This window comes from Panthera onca, chromosome C2, assembly GCF_046562875.1.
Source record: "Panthera onca isolate mPanOnc1 chromosome C2, mPanOnc1 haplotype 2, whole genome shotgun sequence".
In the NCBI taxonomy this organism is placed as follows: domain Eukaryota; kingdom Metazoa; phylum Chordata; class Mammalia; order Carnivora; family Felidae; genus Panthera; species Panthera onca.
The window spans coordinates 2,369,930-2,397,410 of NC_138347.1; the positions used below are offsets into that span (position 1 = coordinate 2,369,930).

At 53.7% G+C, this 27,481-nt stretch overlaps 1 protein-coding gene across 3 annotated transcripts in view; it reads right to left on the reverse strand.

Annotated features, from left to right (window-relative positions):
• TRAPPC10 (trafficking protein particle complex subunit 10) overlaps window positions 1-27,481 on the reverse strand; it is an 86,324-nt gene that overhangs the window by 21,206 nt on the left and 37,637 nt on the right. For all 3 annotated transcript variants that reach the window (XM_078452703.2, XM_078452705.2, XM_078452702.2), the window contains 10 exons: window positions 26,756-26,951; window positions 25,036-25,147; window positions 22,261-22,508; window positions 9,866-10,012; window positions 9,153-9,267; window positions 8,053-8,129; window positions 7,190-7,281; window positions 5,166-5,306; window positions 4,735-4,847; window positions 288-802 (listed from right to left, as the gene is read on the reverse strand). In XM_078452703.2, the coding sequence (XP_078308829.2) occupies window positions 288-802; window positions 4,735-4,847; window positions 5,166-5,306; window positions 7,190-7,281; window positions 8,053-8,129; window positions 9,153-9,267; window positions 9,866-10,012; window positions 22,261-22,508; window positions 25,036-25,147; window positions 26,756-26,951 (1,756 nt within the window). The remainder of the gene's footprint in view (window positions 1-287; window positions 803-4,734; window positions 4,848-5,165; window positions 5,307-7,189; window positions 7,282-8,052; window positions 8,130-9,152; window positions 9,268-9,865; window positions 10,013-22,260; window positions 22,509-25,035; window positions 25,148-26,755; window positions 26,952-27,481) is intronic.

The following is a 27,481-nucleotide window of genomic DNA, read 5'->3' on the forward strand; positions in this document are numbered from 1 at the left end:
CTCGCGGGTGGAGCCTGCTTGGGATTCTCTCTCTGCCCCTCCCCGGCTAGCAGGCTCGCACCCTCTCTCTCAAAATAAATAAATAAATAAACATTTGTAAAAAATGTATCAACTGCCACAAATCTGTTTAAGTATAAAAGATTTTTTAAAACGTCAGTCTATTTTTCTCTAAGGATACAAACAAAACCCAGGGTAGGGCACAGAGACGCCACACTTCCAACAGCTGGGGCGAGCTCGACACCCTCCCCGACCCGTCTTTAAAGTCAGCTCCCCACCTCGACACGTACCTGTGTCCTGAACGTTATCCTATTGGCCCCCGGTTCCAGAGTCACTCCGCTACATTTCAGCACGTGGGCCCCGTCCTCCAGAGCCACACCGGAGGACGTTTCTAGGGAAGTGCTGCTCTCCTGCCTCCTCAGGAGCATGTGAACATTCTTGCATATAATCCCCGTTGTGTTCAAGGAATTGTCCGAAGGACTTCTCTCAAACATCTCATACAACTCCAGCGCGGGTAAGTTGTTCTGGGGCACGGGGAGAGGCGAGGTCTCTGTCGGAAAGTTAATGGTCCCATTGGACGTCTTGTGCTTGGTCAGCCACTCGGCGGTCTTGCGGTAGTTGTTTTTGTCGATGCTGAAGTGGACGTTGATGGCGACCTGCTCCACGTGGACGGGCATGGGCATCTGGCTGCACAAGGTGATCTCCACGGACAGAACCCCCCCGACGTGGACCACGGCGTTGGAAGGGGTAAAATGGAGGTCTCTCAGTTGTGCAAAACAGTGCAGAGGGAGTACTATTTTCTGACCTGTAAACGCACATTACCACGAGTTAGTCCCCAGGTGTCACCTCGGCTTGCCTGCAGGCGGCGGGGCCTCGGTCGCTACCGGGCACGAGAAGCAGGAAGCGACGCTATTCAAAGGGGACGGCGGAAACCCCCCGGCCCCGCGCCGTCTTCGCACAGCTAAACGAGGTATTTGGTCAAAAGGGAAGCATAAACACATGCCCAGATAACTCCTGGAAGTCATAAAATGTGAACAAATTAAGGTCTGTAAGCTCTGTTTTGGCAAACCTAAGAGAAAAACAGGTCAATTAAGCCCTAAATTTCAAAACAGTATTTATAAATAGTCCAATTATTAGAATTGTTTCAAAGAACTCCACCGCTTTCCCACCTAAAGAAATTCTCAGGTAAAGACGCCACGTTCCCCCCATATATCCGGAAATAAACCCAGGCGCCTGCCAGCCTATGAAACCAGCCAGTGGGGAGCCCTGTGTCCTGGACCCCCAGAGGGCAGCGAGGCCACAGCCTCCCAGTTACTAAGCGGGAGAACCCACTGTACTCTCTGGCCTTCTTTCTGGTTTGTCACAAAATGTACAAGGCTGCCAGACTGGTAAGTTTATTAAACACTAATCAACTCAAGGAAAGACTTGCAGAGATTAATGTTCTAAAAGCACTTGAGGGGCGGCGTGGGTGGCTCAGTCGGCCGAGTGTCTGGCTCTGAATTTTGGCTCAGGTCACGATCTCCCGGAACATGGGCTCCAGCCCCACGTCGGGCTCCACGCTGACAGCACAGCACGGATCCTGCTTAGGATTCTCTCTTCCTCTCTCTCTGCCCCTCCCCAGCTCTCATACATGTGCTCTCTCTCTCCCTTTTAACTATAAATTATAAATAAATAAACTTTAATTAAAAGGAAGGAAGGAAAGAAGGAAAGGAAGCACAAGCGGTCAATCGTAGACTATCTTAGTCCTACGGAGACGTCGTCAAGGAATGCTGGCAGGAGGCGTGCCTGTGCAGTCTCACGTACGTGTCACATAAAGCAGACGTGGCACATGGCTCTGCCAATGACCATTTGGGGCACATTAAAGAATCTAAAAGGGGTGCCTGGGCGGCTCAGTCGGTTAAGCGTGGGACTTCAGCTCAGGTCATGATCTCACGGCTCGTGGGTTCAAGCCCCGCGTCGGTCTCTGTGCTGACAGCTCGGAGCCTGGAGCCTGCTTCGGATTCTGTGTCTCCCTCTCTCTCTGCCCCTCCCCTGTTCATGCTCTGTCTCTCTCTGTCTCAAAAATAAATAAACGTTAAAAAAAAAATTAAAAAAAAAAGAATCTAAAAAAACACAAACAAACCAATGCCATGTTGCTCCTGAGAAACCATCCAGATAGCTCAATTTGAGTGAAATGCACCCCAGCAATCAACAACCGTATATCTACCTACCTGAAGCCAAAATCTTTGGAAACACTGGCTTTCAAGTACTTAAAAACTGCTATAGACTGCACTGTGGTCAACCCCATCCTCTTTTTTAAGTTTATTTACTTTGAGAGTGAGAGAGAGAGAGACAGAGTGCATGCACTTGAGCGGGGAAGGAGCAGAGAGAGAGGGAGAGAGAATCCGTGCTGTCAGTGAGAGCCTGACATGGGGCTCAATCCCACAAACTGTGAGATCGTGACCTGAGCTCAAGAGTCAGAAGCTTAACTGACTGAGCCCTCAAGGGGTCCCACTGTGGTCCCCCTTTTTAAGTGGAAGTCCTAGCCCCCAGTACAATGGTATGTGGACATGGGCCCTTTAGGAGATGATGAGGTTTGGATGAGGTCATGAAGCATTAGTGTCTTTATCAGGAGACAGTAGAGCGAGCGCTCCCCCTCCCTCGCCCTCCCCCCGACCCCTCTCCGCCCTGCCCCTCCCACCCCACTTCTGTCTCTCCTGTTGCCACGTAAAGACACGTCAGGAAGACAAGCCTCATCAGAAACCAACCTTGCTGGCACCCTGACCTTGGACGTCCAGCCTCCAGAACTGCAAGAAACAATGTCTGTTGTTTGAGCATCTGGTGTGAGGCATTTTGCTATGGCAGTCTAAGTGGACTAAGGCAGTAACTATCTTAGATGAGCACTCTTCTTGAAAAACTAAACACGAGGAGCTAAATGTTACAATAAATTTAACCTCACAACACAGCACCACTTACGAAATGGATCTGCCGAATCTCTGGCCTAAATCTAAGCCTTTCAGACCTACCTTCCTAGGTGATGCTCCCTTGAGCAAACACTCAACAAATTCCACAAGGTGGGGAGCCTGTGAGACAACGGGCTCGATGCCTTTAAAAGGTCAGCATCTTACAGCCCAGATGTCACACAGTGGACAAAGGGATAAACAGAGTGCGGTCCATCCATACGAGGACTACTTTCGGCCACGAAAAGGAAGGAAGCACCGACACGGGCTGCGACATGGATGAGTGCTAAAAACGTGACGCGCGGGGACATGAGCTAGTCACAAAGGACCACGTGAGGTTGCTCCATTTACGTGAAATACTCAGAATGGGCATCTACAGAGACAGAAAGTGGATCAGTGGCTGCCAGGGGTGCGGGTAGGAGGAAGGCTGGGAGAAAGAAGTATGAGGCTTCTTTTGGGGGAGACAAAAACGTTCTAGAATTCACTGTATGGAGATTGGCCGTGCGTGTCTATGAATGTTCTACAAGCCACTGAATTGTACACTGCAAATGGGTGAGTTGTATCTCAATAAAGCTAGTATATTAAAAACAGCATATTAAAAAAAGGAAAAGAGACGGGAAGAACTGTTCTAAATTAAAAAAGAAGCGAGGCATCTGGCGGCTCAGTTGGTTGAGCATCCAACTCGCTTTTGGCTCAGGTCACGCGCTCACAGTTGCGAGATCAAGCCCGTGTTGGGCTCTGCACGGACAGCGCGGAGCCCTTGAGATTCTCTCTCCCTCTGTCCCTCTCCCTGCTGACGCTTTCTCTCTCAAAAAATAAAAACTAAAAATAATTAAAAGAGAAGTGAGATATAACAATCAAATGCAATGTGTGATCCCTGACTGGACTCTACTAAAAATACTTTATAAAAACATTTCTTTTGCACCATCGAGGAAGATTTGAATATAGACCACTTAGCAGCTGAAGTCAGAACCTTGCTCTTTGGGTGGCTGGGGGCACCCTTGATTTCAGAAGGCCACGCTAAGCAGTTTCAGGGTGAAGTGTGTCATGTGGTCTGGAGTCACTGCCAAGTTCAGCAGAAAGAAAGATACAGATACATGTTTGCCACACGGCAAAAGTTAACAGCTGCTGAATCTAGGTGGGTAGCCTGTGTTATATACTGTGTTATTTTTTTACTTTCCCACAGTATTTGAAAGTTTTCACAAGGAGAAGTTTTAAAAGCGAATCTGACCAGGGCTGTCTGTCAGCTGGTCAAGTTGAGTGTCTGTCAGAAAGAAATGAGACAAATACCACATGATTTCACTCATATGTGGAATTTAAGAAACAGAACAGGGCCACCTGGGTGGCTCAGTCGGTTATGCGTCTGACTCTTGATCTCGGCTCAGGTCACGATCTCACGGTTCGTGGGTTCGAGTCCCGCCATCGGGCTCTGTGCTGACAGCACGGAGCCTGCTTGGGCTTCTCTCTCCCCCTCTCTCTCTGCCTCTCCCCTGCTGGTGCTCTCTCTCTCTCTCTCAAAATAAAAAGGAGAAAACAAAACGAACGAATGGAAAAGAGACAAAGACCTCTTAAATACAGAACACACTGGTGGTCGCCAGAAGGGAGGCGGGAGGGGTGGGGATGAAGAGCACACTTATCGTGACGAGCATGGAGCGCGCAGACAACCGCTGAATCGCCACGCCCACACCCGAAACAACTAGAACGCCGTGCGCCAACTCTGCTTCAGCGCGAAGCAGGTTTTCAAAAATGAGGTTCTTCAAAGCACCCCCCGCCCCTCCCCGCAAAGAGCGGGTCTGACCTGGGCTGTCCGTCTGTCGGCTGGCAAAGCTGAGTATCTCCCGGCAGAAGTGCTTCCGTTCGTCCTCAGTCAGGTGGTGATCGCTGGCCAAAAGGCTACTGGTCTGAAGGTAGCTGGAGGAGAGTCAAGGATCTGAGAAGAGGCCCCACTCCCCCAGCGGCACCGGCACCAGAGGCTCCCGGTCCCCAGAGCCTCCGCGTGCAGCCCGGCGCGGAGTCTCCTCGGGGCCTACGTTATCAGGAGCTCCAGGACAGACGTGAGACGTGCCGACTAGGCCCCTAACTTACAGGCGGCCCGGTCCGTGAGCACGAGGCGGGCTTCTCCTCTCTTTGCCGTTGGGTGTCTGCCAAACACTCACCGTGGGCCCCGCTGCTCGTACGGACAGAAAGCAAGTCTCCTATTTCGCGGGGAATATTAAACCCAAAGGATACTTTTCGGTCTGTCCAAGGTGTTTCTGACACTCGGCGAGTTGCTTCCTCGTGTGAGTGATGGGCAGCGCCCAGCCCTCAGCCAGGTAGTTCTTCAGTGCTCCCTGCAGGTACACTTCCGCCTTCTGCGGAGACTTTTTCCTCCTTGCAAACCAACACACAGAAGCTTTCGTCACGGTTCGTGACAATCCCGCCCTGCCCGCCGCCCCCTGCACCGACCCTGTGCCGTCTGAGTCCCTCTCTGGCGCTCCCCACGGGAGCAGGACGCGTGGGAAGGCCAAGGGCGAGGCGAGGTGAAGGACTCATCCACGGGGACGCGGCCGGTTGGCCAGGAAGCGCTGACGCCCGCGTCCGCCCGCGTCCGCCCGCGTCGGTGCCACAGCACCTGCTAAAGTCGGGCACACGCAGAAGCGGTCCGTACAGCCCGACTGAGAGGGAGCTCGGATCGGCTCTGAAACTCGGGCAAACGGCCCTCGCCAGGCCTCAGAGATTTACAGAGAACCCGGAAGAATTTAAATAGCAACACACATCGCCCAAGAGGATCTTCCAGTCCCAGTTTAAACCTTCAAGATGTTTAGAGTAAAACAGGGCACAACTGAGGAGAGCTTGCCAAAGCCTCGGTGACGACACGGACCCCCCGTCCTTCCCTGGAGGGTCCGGGCTCTCCTGAGCTCGCTAGACAAAGGCCAGCGCGGAACAAGCACTCGTCCGCTCTAGGCACCCTTGGGAGACCTTCCAGTGTTGACTAGCCTACTCTTGAAGAAGTAAGGTTCTCAAATTCTCAAATCACATAAATTTGCAAGCTATCAAATGACGCACGTCGGTATTCCTACGTCCCCGTGTTTCAAAGGGGTCAGAACCTTTAATACTTCTTCAGTTACTATCTCTAGCCAAAGATTCTCATGTTCTAGAGCAGGCAGTCTACAGGCCAGTGCCCAGCCCCCGGACACGGAGGCCAGCGGCCCCCCAGCAAGTCTGCGGCAAGCGGGGGCCGGGAGCCGAGCCTCTGGGCGGACCAGCGCCAGCCCGCTGGAGCTCCCGGCCTCGCCAGAACCAGTGTCCGGCGGGGGGCTCGGCTCACAGCATCCGAGGGGGCGGCCTCTTCGCTCCAACTAAAAACTCACTCCTCAGATTTACTAGATGGAGGCTCAGGAGTGCCACACTCTAGCCCTGTCCTCAGGTGTGTGACTGGCTGGCGGCTACGAGCGCGTGTGGAAAACTAGGAAGTTCCCTCAGACGACTTACGAAGCCCTCTGCGGCCACTTTAATCAGTGAAAGTAAATTGCCTTTTCTGGTTTCGGCTACTAAAATTACTTTATTAATGACAGATTTCAAGATATAGTCTCAAACACACATTTAAGCAAACGTAACCATCTTTTCCCTTATGATTTACATCCCTTTCCAGGGCTCTGAAATAGCAAGCACACCGCCAGCTCCTCGATGGGCCGATTTCATCAGCCACGTGAGAAATACGCGGAGTCTTTTCGACTCCAAAGCTGGCGCTGGTCTGCACCAGGCACACCGCCCCTCAACCCGCCACGAGCACCCCACTCTCCTGGACGTTGACATCACTGACCTCGAGGCTTTCCATCTTCCAGAAGACAACTGATGTAACTAGGGAAAATGCTATATAACAAAATACTTACGAATCGGTATCCCAGTTTATGCCACTGGATACAGATTTGTAACCATTTCCTCATAATTCTTTCCTTAAGTAAAATTATTACATACCGTAGATGTTATGTATACCACCTGCGTATATAGTTACGTTACGCTAATTTAACTAAAGAAACACAAAGATCACAGAGCGATCACAAAGAAACACAGATATTAAGAGTAACAAGCTGAGAAATCTCTCCATTTGGTTTTTAGAAGAAATAGAAAAAAACACCTGGTAACGATTGGCTGACATATTCTACATTTTTCATTCTACACACTTATGTACACTTCGCATTAACCCCATACCTGACATTCTTAGTACATGTCTGAAACGTCTGAAACTCAAAGAAAATTTCAAATTCAATTACATGTAAAACTCTGCCAGGTCCTTCCCAACAAACTTAGCAGACCGGAGCCTTCCGATGCTCGTGTGCATTTCGATGGCCGCGTGGGACAGATCCTGCGGGAAAGCGGAAATCCGCATGAGCCCGTAGTTGATCACCAGGCAACCCCACACGTATCTACCCAGCACTGAAGCGAAAGACTTCGTTGTTAACAACATCATTGTTTATGTCTATTTTTGTGCTGAGTTTTTACGTGATGTGTGATTTATGCAAAGTCATTAACTTGTACATAAATTATGAAGCCTAATGATAAAAGAAATAGGAACTCAGCAGGCATAGGGTATTTAACTTCTCAAAGTACTTTCCGTATGGGGTAACATTTTTAGTATTTTTCTCACTTTCTGGACAATAGGGACAAAAGCCCTCTATCAAATGCTCCCACGTTACCTGCGAGTCAGGAGTCCGGCTGGCCCACCGAGCTCCTACCTACACTGCGCTTCCTACGGTCTCTCTAAGTCGAAATCTTTTAAAATGAAGCACAATAGGTTTGCTCAAGTCTACCGTATTTTCTGGTATGCACAAAACCATTCACTGGCCTTTCTTACAATTGCTATTGCACTGAACGCGCAGTATCACTCTGAACAAAATTATAAACATCCAAAGATGCTTTTATGCCTAATTATGGCACCGGGGATACCAACGCACATTTAACGAACAGCAACTATCCTGGGTGTCACCCGTAGTTCCCTAGGGCACCCACCAAGAAGTGGAAAAGGCCCACAAGGGGGAGGTCCCGAACACTATCCCATTCTCAGCCCCACGGTCAACAGAGCCTTCTGGAGACAGCCCTGGGCCGTGGGTAGACAGGTATCACTTGTAATACTTACTAAGTAGTGTTTTTCAAAAGCTTCTACTGATGATAATGCTTCCTTGAGCTTCTTATAAGGACTCTGAGCTGTGTTGGCTTAAAAAGAAATGAGAGTCCTTATTTACCCTCAGTCCTTTTCCATCCTTATTCATCCATACCTGTGTGTAAGAATTCTGAGTGATTCTGAGCCTGGCAGTTCTAACTAACCAACCCGCATTGTCCCGAGCGCTCAAGGCCTCCCGCCCAGTCTGCGCCCGGCCACCCTGACCCCAGCAGGCCATCCTCTGCACACACGGGGTGACCGTCAGTCACTTACGCAGAAGCCGCTTGCGTTTCTCCGCACCTCCTCAGACCCGTCATGAGTCTACAATCACCCTCAAGTGCCACGGGGACAGGCACTCACCTGCACCTGCTGCCTGGGGACCCACAAACAGCCGTGCCCCCCAGAACTCCATCCCTACTTCCGTGCTCGTCCAAGCAATACAGTCACGAAATAGTCTGAAACCCTTCACGTGCTGTTTCATTCCCGACTGAGACCAGAGTCTTTAATCACATCGCTTCCACAACGATCGGAAGTGGTCTCGCCCGAGCGGTCACCACGGAATGTGAACACCGCACGGCCCGCCGGCTACTTTCGGTGTGCCCGCGGGCCAGACCTCAGCAAGGCTTCGGCTAAGTCACACTCTTCCGTCTCAGTTCACACCTCCAAGAATCGGGAAGGCTCCTTTCAAAGGGCCTCATGACCTAGGAGTAGTTTACTGAGTAAAAGGATTTCTCTGGCCATACTGTTAGGGAACTAGGTCCCCTGTTAATTCAGAGGGAGACTGGTGCATTTTGACTCCACACAGGCTGTAAAAAGTCACGATCCGCTCATTCGAGCCTGTGAGAGACTCAGAAACGTTTTTTAAAATCCTTCCAATTTCTTACGCTATCTCCAACATTTCTTTACACTATTAAATGGTAAAATACTCTGTGTATTAATCTGGTCAGCTAACAAGGAGCACAACTTCCCAAATGGGAGCAATTACACTGTTAGAATATGAATAAATGTGGCAAGATGCAAGGGACGTCTTCGTTACTGTCCACTGTGCCAGTGCACAGACACACATCCAAAAGTACCTGTTTCGGGTCGCTCAGCTCCCAAACCTGCCAGAAGATCAACTATCCTGTTGAGGTCCTCTGAGTTAGGTCCTTTTTCCGACACAAGTCCGCACAGATAGCCCAAGGACTTTAGCTGTTGAGATAAACCCACCATTTTCAGTTATTTACAGAAGTGATCAGCAGAGAATTTATGAATTTGAATATACAAATTAAAATCCAACTAAATCCTAGAAGAAATTTAGCCTTCCTATCCAAATAATTCTTATCTGCATACAAAAACGTATCTTACCGGGACCATCTCGGATTCACACCCGTGTGCAAGAATTCCGAGTGATTCCGAGGCTGGCAGTTCTGAGCTTACGCCACTAACCAACCCACACCGTCCTGAGCCTCCCAAGGCCTCCCGCCCAGTCTGCGCCCGGCCACCCTGACGCCAGCAGGCCATCCTCTGCACACACGCGGTGACCGTCAGTCACTTAAGCAGAAGCCACCTGCATTTCTACACACTTCCGGCTTCACGCTTCTTCGTACCCCCTCCCCCAATTCCTGGCGTGGAACATCTTCAGCAGTCAGGGAGCCATCTGGTGCATCCCTGCTACCAGACACGCCCTGAAGGAACCAGAACGGCCCGTGCAGTGACCCAGCGGACGCTTCTCCAAACAGCTTCCTCGGCCCGTCCGCCCCAGGCGCACAGCCCACGAACAACGCCCACATCTGCCTTTGGCAGTTACCTTCTCGGTGGCATAGCTCCATAAGCCCACAGTGTGGGCAATGTTCGAGTCTATCTGTGCCCGGTCACAACAACCTTCTATCCTCTGCAGCACCTCCAGACAGCTCAGGAACACCCAGCAGTCCAGAGCGCCAGGCGGGACAGAGACCTGGAGGGTGTAAGTGTGGCCGTGAGGACAGCGCCCAGGGAAGGCACCGGAACCCCCACGTCCTAGTGCGCCCCTTCAAGCAGCGGCCCAAATAACGGGCCACCATCTGCAAAACTATCAGGGGAGAGAAGGGACGGAACAATAATCCCATCGGCTCGCTTGCGGCGAGGGGAGGGGTGACCTACGTCCAAACACGGTATTTGGTTTTATATTTCCCAAGACAGGAGAGACCGGGCAGGGATAGAACGTTCAATATGTTCTGGAAAGATCATTAAGAAAAGAAGCCCACAAAAAGGGTGACTGTCAACACTCACTCTGAGTCTGAAGAGGCCACATGACAAAGGGCAGAGGCCAGGACCTCAGATGAGCACCGGGCCCCATTTCAGAAAGATCACGCTCCATACGTGAGATGTGAACATCAAGTAGCTGTCAGGTGACACTCGGGAATTATACGACGTGGTAATCTTCTCAGGTGTCATTATGTTTGTTAAAAAGAACTCTTGCTGCCTCGAGATACACAGTGAACGACTACCCACAATTAAAACATGATGTCTAAGATCTGCCTAAAAATAATGCAGGGGAAAGTGGGCAGGGACACGGATGAAACAAGAGAATGGTCATCTGCTGCAGCTGGGGCCGCGTCACCCAGAAGTTCATCACATTATCCTCTTGACTGTTGTGTGTATTTGAGCCTCTCCGTTAAAGAACCAGTAAGATAAATATTACATTACCGCATACACAAAAAACCATCAACTGCACAGAACCAATTCTGAGATGCACTTTTTCCCACATTTAAGCACCTCTGAAATAGGAATGTGTCTCCCATCGATGGCATCTAACACATACAGTTGACAGGACCGACCGTTTTCTTGGCGGCACTAATGTCATGAGGGATCTTACATCTGGTATCCCAGTTTGCTGAGATATGTTAATATGAACTATTCAAAAATGGGAACGTCAGAGGTAATTCTACACCAGGTGACGAGGGAAGCTGCTAACGCTGACAAAAAGCCTCCTTCAACACACCCTGAGCACAAATAAAAGGCCCTGGAACCAACTAGAAGGAACCAGGGTGCCGTTTCATGGTCCTGTAAAAGCCAAATTGCCCCGTCTCTGCAAAATGAGATGAACCATTTAGATATCTGAGGAGAAAACCTGGCAGAGACAACGGACCACACGCAGGGACGCGCAGAAGAACCGTCAGCAGGACACAGCCCGGGAGCCCGATGGGGCACGTCCCTCCCTCCCCAGTCAAACCGGGGTGGGCTCTCAGTCAGCTGACTCGGCTCGGCGGGCCCTCCTGCGAACTAGGTGCCACACGTCCCGGGTACTGTCACCTTCCAAGACCCTGCGACCACAGGCAGCCGTTCTGTGGAAACTTCTGCTGAACGCCACCTCTCCTCGGGCACACACTGGTTACTTGCCCGCGAGAATAAAGGGCACATATCAAGGCTGCACACCGTGCTTCTGATTCGGACGAACCCAGAGAGGGAGAGGGAAACCCCAGTCGCCACAGCAGGCAGCTGCCGCAGGGAAGAGCACAGGGAGAGAGCCTTGGGAGGGGAGCACCTGAAGGGACCATGGCGGGGAGCACTGAGAGGGGCTGCTAAAGAGGGCACTGACAGGGCCGTGTGGGGGGAGCACCGGGAGGGGCTGCAGGGAGGAGCCCTCGGGGGGACCATGGCAGGGACCACAGTGAGGGGTGCAGGGGGGAGCTCTGAGAGAGAACACGTGGGCAGGGGAGCACCGAGAAGGGCTGCAGGGGAGCAGGGGGAGCACTAGGAGGGGCCATGGGGCAATGGACACTGAGAAGGGCCAGGTGTGGGCTGGCAGGTTTCCGGGATCGGAGCACTTGCTGGGAGGAGCGAAAGTGGCCCCAAGAACCTGAGAGTGAGGCACCCAGAGGGCACCCGTGTGCACGTGCAGACCCTAAAGAGGCACACGCTGCGATATGAAGGTTTTAGTTCATGGAAAGACCGTGGACTAGGTATGTTCCTGGCATCTTTCTTTTCCGCAAGGAGCGAGCACCGCCCTCTGGAAAGCAGTGTGTAAGAGAAAGCAGCAGGGGCAGTGAGCGGCAGCTTTTCTGGGGGTAAAGAGAGCAGCACTCGTGGCAGCCACCGGCCGCTGCTGGAGCTCCGACTTGCGCCGCGGCGGAGGCCAGAGCCAGCAGAGCGACCCGGCCGGCAGGTGCCGCACAGGAACCAAGGGGAGGCGCTCTACTACCCAGACCCGGAGCTTGTTCCGGGACCGGAACGGGTGCCCCCCAGCCGGCCCCTCCCTGGCTCCCGCAGGTCCGCTCGGTAACCTCAGAGCTCTCACTGGCTCCCTTCGCAGAGGTGACCGCAGCTCCTGGCACTTCCCGGCACACGCCCTCTTCCGTGGAAGCTCCTCCTGGGGGACACGTGCGCGTTAATCGGCACGGCCCGCGGCACCTCACAGCACCCCCTGATCTCGGGCTTCGAGGTGCACCGGCCTCTCGCCCTGCTTCTTACGTGTGTCCGTCCGTCTTGGCTCCCAAGCAAATCCCAACTAAACACCCCAAAGGGACCAGCGACCCTCTGCATGCTTCTCAACACATCTCCGGGCCTGACAGAGCCAGGCTCCGGCAGCCAGGACTTCAGAAGTGGCTCATCTAAGACTTCCAGAAACACTCGTGAAACAAACTTCGCTTAAAATATAACCGTAGCCATACTTTCCTCATCGCTTTAAAAAACTAAGTTACAAACACATACGGGGAGATGCGTGAAGGATACAAATCCTAAGTTTAGAGCTCCGTGAAGTTGTACAAATATAAGCAGCACTCAAATCGAGAACTGACCACTTGGTTTTCCTTAGAAGGTCCCCTCGAGGCCCTCTTCCCGGTCAGCACCCACCCCAAGAGGAACCCCTTTCCGTCCTCTGTCGCCACCGGTGACTTCTGCCCGATTGCTGCCCTTCCCATGAGCGGAATCACATGGAACGGACGGGACAGTGCAATCCCACCTTGCCAGGCTTGTCAGAGGCCTGTTCCTACCGCTGGGCCGTACGCCTTCCTACGGATCCGCCACAACGTATGCGTCCATCCGCCCGTCCGCAGGCCTTGGGGTGGTTTCCGGGGTTCGGCTACCATGGGTAAAACTCTTGGTAGTGCTGCCCGCCTCTCTAGGGGAGCAGCCTTCTCAGACTCGGGAGACCCCCAGCCCCCGGAACCAATCCACACGGGAGGAGAAGGTGAGCAGCATTAGGTGCCCCTCTCCTGCAGGGATCCCTGCGGCATCAGGGCAAGGAGGAGAGATCGACACTGGGTCTCTCGGGATGCTCACGGCCCACGGGAGCCACGGTCTCTGGTAACAGCTGCACGGGTACGGCAAGGGGCGGTTACGAGAGCCGCCGTCAAGGGGGGCTGAGAACACGGGCTCCCCACCAGACGTCTGTCACCTCCCGGTCCAGGCGACTGGTGACCCGGTCCTAAGCCAGGCTGTCTGGAACACAACCGCACCGGCTCCATCCATTTCCAGGGAGCCCAAGCCAGGACGTCAGCCAAGGTCAGACCCTCCTGCCAGTTCACAAGCTCCTACTGTCTTTCGGCGGGACTCATTTTTCTTGGCACGTACCTAGGAATCTGGGATTGCTGAGTCCGCGGACAGGCGCGGGTCGCAGCTTGAGCAGACAGTGACAAAAAGTTTTCCAAAGCGGCCGCACACATTCGCACTTGTATCAGCACGTGCGAGTTCCGATGTTTGTCTGGTGTCGTCAGTCTTTTCTAAACGTTCTTTCCGTCCGCTGTGGTACAGCTTGAGAATTGTTCCAAAGTCCCACGAACTCTGGGAAAGAGGGCTTGTTTACAGCCACGGCAGCACCTCTCCACGAGATCCAGCTCTAAACCCACTCAAACAACCCCGCTCGCCTCTGCAGGCCGGTCTGGGTGTGGCGGCCCCTGCGGGACACACGTGCGTCAACAAACACTCGAGTGTGCCACGGGACTCACCCAGGTGGCGACAGCCCCCCGAGACCCACCGCCCCCCAACCCCACGCCGCCCAAACCCAGCAAAGATGAGCCCCTCCTCTGCTGAAGGCGAGCCTGCCACAGCTCTGTGTGTCGCTTGGAACCGGGCGGCGGGCTCAGCAGCTCTTGACAAGGATGGAACAAGAAGGATGCTGACCACCTGTCCACAGACTTCTGGGCCTTCTGGAGAACCTCTTTTGTAAACGACAGACTTTTAAAACTGATTTCTTAACACAGGTGTCACCCACTATCCGCAGGCACAGCGTTCCCATGAGGCCTTCGGCAAGTCCTAAACGGCATAAAGTGAACACGCGGTTACCCCTAATTTACATGGAAAAGTTTCTGAGCGTTTCCAGACCCCAAAACCACCTCTTAGGCTCTTCTGCTCCCCGGGACCCGTTTCGCTAACGTGCACAAAATCGGTCGCGATCAAGCCCGGCGCTCAGGGACACGGCTCAGAGCTGAGGCGGCCGGAGGCTGCGGAGCTGCGTGCAGGTCCCGGGGCCGCGCAGGTGCACGCCGCCTCGGCTACGGCCCCTGCAGAACAGACTGGACGCTTCTCAGGTTTTCTTCCCTAAAAGCAGGAAGCCTCTCCGAGACTTCTCCTGGTCGGTGAGAACAGGTACCAAGAGAAGCCCTTTGTAAAGCAAACTTGGGAAAATCGGGGATACCGGTGTTTCTTCTTTAGTTTCCTAAAGCCCCCCCTTTCCTTGTACCGCTGTTATTGCTAACCCAAGAGCTGTTTTACCATTTTCTAAGCCTCAAGTTAAAGGCATTCTTTTTATTCTTGTTAAACTTACATTTTTTCTAAGACCAAACACTAAAAACATAGCATCCTAAGCACCCCAGCGTGCCCACCCCCTGCTGGAGAACCACACGCGCAGTGCCCCCCACCACCGGCCCCCTCCAGCCCCGCCGGATGCCATCCCCTTTGCACACCCATCCCTGGTCAGACGCTTCACAACAGACTGCTTTTGCTTAATTTGAACGTTGTACACACGGATTTAAAACGTACATATTCCTCCGCGTGTGACTCGTTTCGCTCCCGTGTCCAAGTCCATCTGTTTTTGCTGCTGCCTGCTAGTCACTGCCCACACAGACCACGACTGTGTCCCTTGTACGTGACGGACATCCGGGTGACTTCGTTTCCGGCAATTCCGAATCCTGCTGCCACGAGCATTTCTGCGCTCATCTCCTGGGGCACGCACGTCCGTGTGTCCGTGCGTCCGTGTGTGTGCAGACGCCGGGGCGGCCGGCTGGGTCCCGGGGTGTGTGTGTGTTTCGCCCCGGCGGGCACTGCCGCACAGCACAGCTCTCCCCAGGGAGGCACCGGGTCCCACCCGGCCACGTGTGGGCATCTCTCTGCCACCAGTCTGCTTTCACTGTGATGAAGGAGATGAAGTACCTCTCCGTATGCTTTTCGGCCATTTGGGTATCTTCTTCGGCCTATTTTTCTACTGATCTGTCAGTCTTTTTTCGCTGATTTGCAGGGGCTCTGCATCCAGGCCAGAGCCGGTCCTGACCGCATAACCCGCGGGGTTCAACTCCGCGGCCTCTTCACTCGCTCGATGCTGGGCGTTCACACGCACGTAGAAGAGAAGTTGTGATCTCCGTGTAGTCCGGCCTGTCACTCTTCTGCAGTCCTGGGTAACAAATACCTGCCGGCCTCCAGGCCATGGAGACGTTCTCCCATGCTATCTTCCAGAAGCTCCCCTGTTTCACCTTTCGTGCTTAGACCAAAACTCCACCTGGGATTACTTGTGTGAGGTATGAGATCAAGATTTATCTCCACATGTGTTTAGTAGACACACAGAATAACTTTTCTTGAATCCATTTATTTAAAATACACCCCAGGGTCGCCTGGGTGGCTCAGTCGGTTAAGCGTCTGGCTTCGGCTCAGATCGTGATCTCACGGTTCTTGAGTTGAGCCCCACGCAGGGCTCCACACTGACAGCTCAGAGCCTGGAGCCTGCTTCGGATTCTGTGTCTCCCTCTCTCTCTGCCCCTCCTCCACTCACACAGTCTCTCTCTCTCTCTCAAAAATAAACATAAATAAACAAATAAAATGTGCCCCGATGGGATCACCTGGGTGACTCAGTCAGTTAAACGATTCTTGATTTCGGCTCAGGTCATGATCTCACGGTTCGTGGGTTGGAGCCCCGTGTCGGGCTCTGCGCTAAGAGCACGGAGCCTGCTTGAGATTCTCTCTCTCTGCCCCTTTTCCGCTCATGTACTCGCTCGCTCTCTCTCAAAATAAACTCAAAAAAAAATTTTTTTTTAAATGTGCCCCAAGTGCTCTAGTTCTGAACCCTGTCCTCCCCACCGGATTACGCCCTCAGTCCCTGGCTCTCCTCCCTGCTCCATCTAATCGCTGGCCTCCCTCTGCCCTCTGCCCCGCCAGGTCCCTCGCCTGCCATGGCTCCGCAGCGACTCCTTACCGGACTGTGGAACAAAGCCCAGGCTTCAGGGTGACCTACAAATACTTCCATCGTCTCCTCGAAACCCAGCTTCTAGCACCTCTGCAGCCTTCCCGACAGGGCCTGCCTCGTCCCTTAAGTTCCAGCAAGACTGAGCTCCGTCCGAGTTCCTTCAGTAAAACTTCCTATGCCTCACACGTGCTCGCATCTGCCGCCACAGGCCACATCCGCCTGGCAAATTCTCCCTCGGGCTACTCCTTCTATTGAAAGCAGGCTCCCAGGGATGGGGTTTGGTCTATCTTGCTCTCTGCTGAAAATGCAGCGCCCAGAACAACGCGTGCCCGGCACAGCCCGGGTGCTCAAGGAGTGCCTGCTGAACAGAAGAGTCCTTTCCGACCCAGCTCGTACAAGGCCGCCTCTAGAAATCTTCCCTAGCACACGGCAGGCACCAGTCCGGTTTGCCGAACTGAACTGAAGCAGCCGTGCAGAGCTGCGGCCTCTGCGGCCTCGACACTCCTCCCGCCCCGACCGCCTGGCGACAGCGATCTCTGATGCTCTGCTCACCTGGCTGGCTCAGTGCCCTCGGGCGCGGGTCTCCCGAGTTCTTCCTCATCTGCGCGCCCGACCCCCCCACCCCGTGTTTACCCCGGTGCCCTGCAGCCATCGACTGATTCCCGAAGGACTCTTGGCAGCCCCTCTTCTCTCTTCCCGAGAGCCACCAACCCTCACTGGTTCTTCCTCGGCAACACCTCCGGCATTCACCTGTCCTCCCGTCCGCTCCTGCTGCTCGGCCAGCTCAGGTCCGCGTGGCTCACGGTCACGCAACAACTCCACCTGTCCACGGAGGGGCCCCGCGGAGCGCCTGGAGCAGGACACGCCCAGCGACCCGGAGCTACACCCCTCAGCTCCACCTCTGCTTCTGGCCTCTGCTGAGCCCGAACCTCGGGGTACCAATCCTAGGGGCCGGCCTGGAAGGCACGCCTTTTCTGTTCCATCCAGTTTAATGTGGAAGCTTCTAGCACACGTGGCCCCCGCTCACAAACTGGCAGACTGGCCACGATTGGCCTCTTGTGCATGGCTCCGGCCAGTCTCTAGACCAGGTCACTCTTCTGGGATCCCGAGCCTTCCTGGCCTACCCTGTGAACATACTCAGAACCGAACCCAACAAAAGACAAATCGGTACTGAGGGGGACACGTTTTTATTTATTTTATTTTTTAATGCATAACTTTTCTTTTAACATTTATTTTTTGAAAGAGAGAGAGAGACAGAGAGAAAAAGCGTGAGCAGGGGAGGGCAGAGAGAGAGGAAGACACAGAATCCGAAGCAGGCTCCAGGCTCTGAGCTGTCAGCATGGAGCCCTGCGTAGGGCTCGAACCTATGTACCCTGAGATCCCGACTTGAGCCAAAACCAGACGCTTCACCGACTGAGCCATCCAGGCGCCCCATGGAGGACACGTTTTTTAAAAAATCATTTGGGCAGTCATTGTAACAAATGTATAACGGCCTTCTAGAAAATATCTTCCTTATATTCTCACTCATAATTTGGTAAACACTAAAATATCTGCACGTTATTACCTTTTTTCTTACCAAAAATGCAGGGAAATAGGAACTGCTCGGTTAACTGAAAAATGGGAGGATCTTTCTGGAAGGCAGTTCTACAATGCACACTAAAAGCTTTAAAAACACGTGTCCTTGAAAGGGCAAGTCTACTTGCATGAATACATCACGTAGAGACAAATGGATGAGAATACACACTGACACAAATTGCAAATAATTCTGAGCAATTCAAATGTTCAAAATAGGACTGATTAAACAACTCCATTTCTCTGTAGACAGAAAGGCCGTAGACCGGAAAGGAAACCTCCTGCCGTCAGGACACGCAGTGACATTTTCTTCTGTATGTTTATCTTTACCTTCCAAATTTACATAGAGAATATATTCAACTTTTGGTAAACGGAGAGAAAATCTTTTTGAATGTTGTCCAAAAAAAAGAGAAACCCTGTGAAAGCGTCATCTGAACTCGCGCAGCACCGGCATACTTTAGGGATGTTCCCTCTCGATCCCTCAGGGCTCACAGGGCAGGCCCAATCCCCAGCCGTATGCATTTTGAACGAGAGCTGGCCCAGGCTCTTCACCGGCACCCGTGATGTGGGACGCCAGGCCCCGTGACAGAGGTGGGGGCTTGCTCCCACGGCATCTGGCCACCGCACGGCCTCCGACTCTCAAAGAAGATACTTTACGTCAATGGCTAAAATCAACCAGGCGGTTGTTACGAGGACACGTTTTACAAATCACAAAGGCAAACGTACCAGCGTCTTCTGGTAAAGATATGTCGTAATTGGAAATGCACACACAGGCTGTGTAACACTCAGGCTTAACAGACTTCACAAAAGCGGCCTGACCCCAAAAGAGCCGCACACGGGCCCAGCCTGCAAGCTGGCCGGGTCGCCGGCCTCTCCGTCCGCACACGGCACCGTCGCAAGCCCCCCCGGCGGGGGTCAGAGCCACAGCTCCGCACTGGCCACTGACACGGATGCGAGAAACACCCCACCAAAAAGCTATCCCAGACGCCGGGAACGGAGTCTATTTTTTAGAGTAGAATTACATGTACAGAAAACGTAACTGATTTGGGGTCTTTGGGATTTTGAAAGTCTCTACAAAAACTTAAAAGAAATCCTAAGAGTAAACTTTTCTCGGTAAGTGCCAACGGAGAAACTGTTACTCGGGACCTACCAGTGTTCTCCCTCGGCCAAAACCAACCTCCAGAGAGGCTGAGATGACAAGTCGTGTCCGAAGGGCGGCCACACGCAGGCGCTGCGGCTCTGCCCCCTGGATGCGCGCCGCCTCTTGAGGCCTCACCACCCGAATGGCGGCTACGGGCCTGCCTCCACCTCACAGACGGAAGAGGGGAGCCCTGAGGGGTGAGTGAGTCAAGGTCCCCGGCGGGGAGGGGCAGGTGGGGTCCAGGCACAGACAGTCTGGCTCCGGAGCCCCCCCTCCCAGCCTGTGCTAGACTGTCTTCCCCAAAGCCGACCCTCACAAGGACACCTGATGACGAGATTACGGCCAAACTGCCGGGACGGGACAGGGGGCGGAGGGAAGCTCCCAGCGGACAGCTACAAGCGGACGGCTGACCCCACGCGAGAGCGGGTGTCGCGTGAGGACCGCGCAGGCTCGGCCGTGGGGCGAGCGGAGTCGACAAAGGAGGTCGGCAGCTCTGGGCCCCGCGCGGTTCAACCGGCAGGCCACACTTCCGGGGCCCGGCTGCTGCCCGTGGCCCTCGTGCGGCGGGGACGCCGAGGGACGGCCCGGCACGCGGAGAAGAGGGAACGAGAAGGTGGGTCGCTGGCGTGGAGAAAGGGAACGCGGACAGTGGGGTGTGTGTCCCCGCCCCGAATCCAGCTGTGGTCCACGCACAGCAAGCAGGACGCGGCAGAACCGGAGAGGTGCGATGCAGTCAACGTGACTGAAAGCGGGGGGGCCTCCCCCGGAGGAACGGTCGACGACGAAGACCACTTGACTCAGGAAAGAAGGGAGCGGAAACGTGACCGCAAGGGCTGTGAAGTGCACAACACGACACCGAGCAGGTGCCGAGCCCTCGGGGCACCTGCACGGGGAGGACGAGAGCCTGCAGAATCCTACCGCTTCCGGCTGACTTGCCGACCCCGAGCCAGGAGCGGCTCCGGACAGAGCCCATGCCACCTGCTGCTCACGCGCCTCTTTCCAGCCGGAAGGGTGCCCCATTTCCGCGTACTCCTCTGCCACGGCCAGAAGTATCACGGCGCTCGGGAGATGAGCTGGGGTGGGCGGCAGGGCCACGGAAGAGCGGGCCACCACGCACGTCCCCGTGTAGCCCACTGGCCCCGTCTGGTGCGTCGGGACAAGAAGGGATCCGTGGTGGGACCAGGACACCTGGGAGCCGGCATCTGAGGAAATGGTCCCCCCATGCCTACCCTGTGCTGGTGTCCCCGGGCAGGCCTCCCAGATCCGGGGAGCTGTACTTAACGCTTCCGCAGGCTCTCCCGCCCTCCAGCTTCCAGAAGGCGTAAGGACAGGGCCGCAGGGGCCCGGCTCCCTCCCTGCAGGGCCAGCAGCCCTCACCACTCTCCCAGTGTCTCCTCCGCCCCCAGACTGGCTGCCGTGCCGGGACCGGTCAATTTCCTAAGGCGAGAGAAAGCCTCTCGGACAGATTCTTAAATCCTTCGGTTTGTGACAGGCGGGGGACCAGCACTAGAGACTGGCTGCACCACCCTCCACGGTTTCCCACCCGTGCCCTGTGCCGTAGACAGTGCTTCCTAATAACCCTCCTGGGGTCATCGCTTTGAAGGTACTGAGCGTGAACTGCGTGGCCTCTCCCACACACCCTGCTTTCCCCCCATCCGTAAGGTGACAAAATCTCGGAATCAGGTGAAGTATCTAGGCACACGAACACAGACAGCCCTGTCCAATTAATGAACGGTCACCTCACGGCCCCCTGGTCTGCACGGTCAGATCGGAGAGGCCAAAGCAGATCACCCAAGTCTACGTGGTTAGACGAAGCCAAAAGAGTATCATTTCAAGGTGGAAAATGCTATTTCCCTCATTTGCTCGATTAGGTATCTAGGCAAGAAAAATAATTTGATACAAATTCTTACATTCCTGAGTTTGTGGCTCAGCTAGGCTAAGCATTTCTCCTTTAGAAATCAACTAAAATAATTTCATTTGGGTAAAAAAAAGATTGTTTAAATTAAGATTATTCAAACTAAGTGTTAAGGCTATTACTTAGCATTCTAGGATACACAGGATCCAAGTCACCGTATAATGAAAGACACTCCACCGTGGTTCGGCTCATGCAGTACAATTATACGCCAGGACCTCTTACAACTGCGGCCCTCGACGCGCTGGCAGGGGTGTGACAGAAAGAACGCGAGTCTGGCGTGGAGGGTCTGATGCTGAGACTCGTTGTGTTACTGGGTAAGTCTAACCATTTCCAGGCCCACTCTCCTCATTTGTAAGATGCAGTTCGAACACTCACTTAGTTCTTAACCGGGGAACGGGGTGGGGTGGGGTGGGGTGGGGTGGGTGGGGGTGTCTACGAATCCTCTGAAATTGTGTGCAAGATTCTATATGTGCATGTGTGCCTTTTTCCGGGTAAAGAAACAAAAAAGGTGAGGACCCCCCCCACCCCCCACGAGACCGTCGATAAAGTTCCCTTTACTTCACTGCAACGTGTCTGGGACCGGGGGCCGGGGGCCGTGGGCGAGCGCAGCGGGCCCGGAGGGAGGCCATCCTTCAAGGCAAACGCCTCACCAGCGACGCACAGCGTCGAGCCTCACTGCCTGGTCTCCCCCACTCACCCGCACGTGCGCACACGCGCTCACGACGTACCCGGCCAAGACTCCGTGCTGCTAACGCACGTGGCACGGCCGGTGTGCGTCCCTCACGGTGCTACCCGTGTGTTCACGTGCAAGACAAAAAGGCGGTTCTGCAGTAAGACGAAGGTCCACCTACAAAACCTAACGCTGCGTGCCCGCCAGGTGAGCTCTCCTTCTCAGGGAAGACCAGCCCGCCCCCTCCGCCCCCCGGCCCTGACCCCCAGAATAAGCCAAAGGCACCTGAAAAGCTTGTATGAAGAAACACCTTGCTTCGGGCCACACGAACTCCACCGCGTTGAGAGCGGAAATGACACTTTTGAGCGGTTAATCCACGTAAAGGGGACCAAACGGTACGCTACAAATTAAGAACGTTCAGAAACAAAGAGAACTCTTCCGTCAGGCCCCGACGGTCCGACGCCTGGTGTCGGGGCTCGGAGTTCCGCGTCTGAACAACGGAGCAGCGGGGAAACGGGGCACGGGGGACTCACCTCCAGGAGCTTCAGCTCCTGCACGCAGCCGTGCAGCAGCTCCAGGGCGCGCTGGGCCACCTCCCACGGCCTCTGCAGGAAGAGGAGCAGGGTGCACTGGCGAGAGAACAGGTAACTGCGCAGGTCCAACAGGGTGGCTTCCTGCCTCTGTATCAACTCCCGCTTCTCCATGTCTATGGGCTTTCGGAGGATCAGTCCGTTCCAGCTCTTCACCGGCTGGCAGAAAAAAGTCAGCCAGTTGGCACCATCTAAACAGACACACATCATGAAAGGCGCTGACGGCACGTTACTTCACCTCGCCGAGGTTCTCGCTCGGGGCTGCGGGACCCCGGGTACCCACGGGCAGCTAAACAACCGGTCGCCCCCTCACCACCGGTCCGCCCCCTCAGCGTTGGCACGGAGCCGGTCTAGAGACGTGCGGACCGGGTAGTGACGGCCCGCGGCCCGCCCGGTACGCGGCAACTGAGGACAGGCGCAAGGCAGCGCGCCCGGGCCACGAGGCACACCGGCGTCCCGCGCCCAGGGGGTCACGAGCAGGTCGGGAGGCAACGGGAGACCGCCGGGCTCGGGGTCAGGGAGGCCCAGGCTCCACGCTCGGCCAGCTCCGGGAGAAGGCTCGAGGCCTGGGCTGGGGCACGCTGTGCCGGCTCCCCTCTGCCCGGGCGCCGAGAGCAGCCGGTTCACGTGACCGTGCTGTCTGTTGGGTCTCCCTCACGCATTTTCACCCGTCCTTAGGCCTCACGCCTGTCTCTAACTCAACCGCGTCAGCTACCTAAATCACGCTCCTAGAGGAAGGACAGGAGGCACAAAGAAGGAGTAGTAGTGGGGGGCAGAAGGTAAAAATTCTTGCCTGTCAAAACCTTGCAACGAGGCTCCCCAATTCTAACGGACAGCGCCAGACTCAAACACGGTCTTAAAGTAAGCATAAGAGCCCATGATAACTAGTCATTCGATCCATATGGCAAAAATTGAATCTATTCACTCACTCCAAAAGAGAGCCATTTCAGGCTATGTTCCCACCGGGTATGACTCCGTATTGGCACGCTGACGTTAGTAAACATCTCGAGTGCCAACTTACAACAGCATCCTTCACTGACCTGGATTTATAGAGAGCTGTCTAAGTGCACACTCAGGGAGGTGCCCACCCACCCCCCCGGGAGCCTCCACCAGCGGGCCCCTCGGCCGGCCCCCTGCCTAGCGTTCGCCTGGCTGCCTCTCACATTCCACTCGGGCCTCTGTGCCGGTGCCACCTCCTCAGACGGCCTCCAGGACCACACTGTCCGAGATCACCCAGCGCCTAGCGTCACACTCTGCCCCTTCACCCACAACCCCTCCTGCGGCCCGCGCTCATTACACTGCCTGACGTCAAGTTATTTATTCTCATTATCACACTGTCTGACTTCAAGCTATTTATTTTCCCACCGTAAGTTATTTATGCTTCCCCTTCGTCAACCCCATGAAGGAAGGGCTTTTGTTTTGTTCCCTATTACGTTCAGAACAGCACCTGGTACATACACAGCTCTCAAAAAGCATCCACTAAATCAATGAACAAAAATGAACAGTCTTATCATTGAGCTGCACAACTTGGTCCAGGCTTACTTTCGGATTTTAATTGGTCCCAGATTTACTTTAAAACTAAGAGGGCAAAGAAATTATGTGAAATATGCTGAAAGAGATACGTAAGATATTTAAACACGTACGATATGGATACATAAAATGTAATTTTACCTCTTCTCAAAATTTTTAAATTTAATTAGTAAATATTTTGCTCTGTCTATGCTTACATTTGTGTTTCAGCAAAGTAAGAGATCCAAACCTGAACCTCCCAAACTTGGGTTTGAGAGAGAACCAATGGGTGGCGTTCATCGTTTCTAGAAGAAAGCCAGTGCCCGGGGCTTCAGCGGGCTGTCCCGGTACCTCATCGTCCTACAGGTTTTCTAGCAGACACCGCGGTTCCCTGGAATCACTCCTTTCGTCACACACCGTATCAGGGTTCTCTCAGGACACCCGACAAAGATGTCTGGCACCACACTGTTTGTGGCGGCGGGACTGGGGACAACCCAGATGTCCCACACCGAGGGACGGTCAGATAAACACTGCACGGCATGATGCAGCTGGTGACAGTAACAGCTCAAAACCTCATGTGCTAACTTGGGACGATGCCCGCAGAGGGCTGTCACCAAGCACGACAAGCTACGGACAAACGTCCACGTGATATGATGCCATTTCCAGCAAAGCAAGTTATCAACCAAAAAACAGTGAGAACGATCAACGTTTTTCTCTGTACACGGTCTCGCTGTGCTAATTTTGTACTTCCAAAATAATTCAAGACTTTAAAATGTTAAAAGAGCGGTGAACGCTCATTACGGTGGTGTCGTTTAAAACGCTGCAACGAGCACCCAAATATCACAAAGACAACTTGTCAACACGGTACAAGAGGCCCACTCTTAGGCTAGCACGGAGGCACAGCATCGGAAGCATACCTAGGCAGCTGTAAGTTGTAGAGATGACTCTCTATACCTAACAAAAATACCTTCTTCTCAAATGCTTTTATTCAAGACTCTTCTAACAATGAAAACGACCAATTCTCAATTCTCATCTCACTTCCTGTTAGAACCACAACAATACATCCTATGTAATTTGCATAAAGCAACCAACGGTGATTTAATTATTGGGGGAACAAATCATGGCTAAATAATGGCAGCCTGCAGGCTACTTAAAAGTGAGGAAAACTATGCTGAGACCCGGGTCTGCTTCCACAAGTTCACTACTCACCCCCAGCACCAAAGTTGACGACGTACTGAGAAAACAGGGCGTCCAGTTCATCATACTGTACGAGGGCATCTTCGAACTGCTGCAGCATCTCAAACACAAAGGCCAGTTCCTCCTGGTGATCCAAACAAAAGTTTTTAAAGAAGCAAACGTGTCAGTCGACTTTTTGAAACAACGTGTAGCCAGTAAAGATTACAACGGAGAAAAGCCTGCGGCACCAAGAGTGACGCTCAGGCAGGGCGCGCCCAGGGGGTCAGTCCGTGGAGCCGCCGACTCTCGTTTTCAGCTGAGGTCATGATCTCATGGCCGTGGGTCCGAGTCCCAAGTCGGGCTCCAAGCTGACAGCACGAGGCCCCCGCAGGACTACACCGGCCCGAGAATCAACCACTTCTCCCAGAAGCCCCGGCACGTTTTCAGAACGGAATTTAGAATCTGAGACCTTATTGGCACTAAGTGGGTTTGCCGCTACCGGGAAGTCGTCTTTTCTCCAGGCCCTGTCAGAGGACGGGGCGAGGAAATACAAGCGTATGTACGATCCTCACACACACGGATCTATATTCCTGATCTATCCATCCACCTGTCCGTCCGTCCGTCCGTCCGTCCGTCCATCCATCCATCCATCCCACCGTGGGTTCACAATGGTATCTCAGAGTCCAATCCGACACCACTGGGTCCACCTAGATTCTCCCCCTCCGGGTTTATAACTCTTAGAAACCAAGTGTAGATACACTTGAAAGGCGAAGCGACAAGGCCATCGGAAAGGTCGGTAACAGGTCACTCATCCCGTGAACATGAACACACGTGATTCCCTCATGCGCGCCCGAATACCCAAATACCACTAAGACATAAGCAATAGAGTCAGAGATAAACATCAACATTTCTAATCAGAATTGGTCTTTTATTTGTTCAAAATGCATTATTTCTTCAGTAATTAACACACAAGTGCAATTTAAATATGAAAATTTTTTTGTCTCAACACGGTCAACAAGAATAAGGAAACCTAAGGGCCACGTTCCTGTCACTCTTTGCGGTGTTAGAAAGGTTCACTGGAAACTAGCCTTTATCAGAACCCCAGATTATAAGTCAAAACTACAGGGGCGCCTGGGTGGCTCAGTCGGTTGAGCATCCGACTTCGGCTCAGGCCATGGTCTCACGGTTTATGAGTTCGAGCCCCACGTCGGGCTCTGTGCTCACAGCTCAGAGCCTGGAGCCTGCTTTGGATTCTGTGTCTCCCTCTCTCCCTGCCCCTCCCCCGCTCATGCTCTGTCCGTCAAAAATAAATAAACATTAAAAATAATAATAATAATAATAAATCAAAGCTACAGAGGAAATAAATGTCCCCGGGGAGCCCTAATGTAATCAGTGCCATGCAGGCAGTAGACATCTTTGTCCTCAGGATCAACACCACGGCGAGGGCCCCTCTGCCTGAGACACTTCCACGGTGGATACCCCAGAAGGCCCGAGATACTAACAAAACCAAAATCACTCTGAGGGACAAGGCCCTCTAGAAAACGGCTAGATGCTGAGCAGGAGAGCTGACGGCACAACTACCCAGGAGACCACCTCTGATCTGCTTCATGAGCCCAGAGACGGAAACATCTGTTAGCTACTACATCGTCTCTTGGTTTTAAAAACTATGCCGATACGAGCGACCACAAAAAGCCTGCCTTACTTACAAAGGAAGAGAAGACGGAAGCGTCTAGTTCTACACTTAGTCCCATACCTGGACCATGAAATAGTCACAGAAGCTCCAGCCTGGCTCCGTCCTCTTCTCCCTCAACGTCCTCATGTCGTCCTCAAACTTGCCCAAGTTTTTGGTAAAAGACATAAGAAGTGAGGTCCTGAGTTTGGTCAGGAAGGCATTCCAGGATTCCTGAGTTCGAGAAGAGTCCTTCAAGGGGTCGGAGAGCACGACACACCTGCAGAGACACGAACGGACGGTCTGGAAAACACTCTCCGGGCACAGCACGCAGCCCAACTGCTTCCGCCCCTGCTTCCTTCCTTCGTGAACCGCTGGCAACCACCAGGCAGATGCTGAGAAACCAGATTAGGAGAAGGTTTCATCGCGAACTGGTTTAACACCACAGGAGCAGCGAGTGCTGCAGAACCACGGCAGCGGGCGGGGGTGTATGATGAGTCGTCTCAGATCCGGCCTCCAGGGCCCCCTGGAAGGGAAGGTGATCCCCACACAATCAGCTCCCAAGCCTCACTCGCACTGCCCACTTCACAAACGTCGCTGGTCCCCCGTAACTGACAGGACAGCACTCAGAGTTACTGACACGGCACACGAGGGTCGTTGCGGCCTGACCCGGTCCGGCTGCCCAGCCCTTCTCACTATTCCTAGCCAAGCCCACCCAACGTCTCGAGCTCTACTCTCTCTTCATCCAGCACATTCCCGTTCACCCTTCCGAATCCGGCTCGGCCGACGCACGTCCTCCCGGAACCTCTC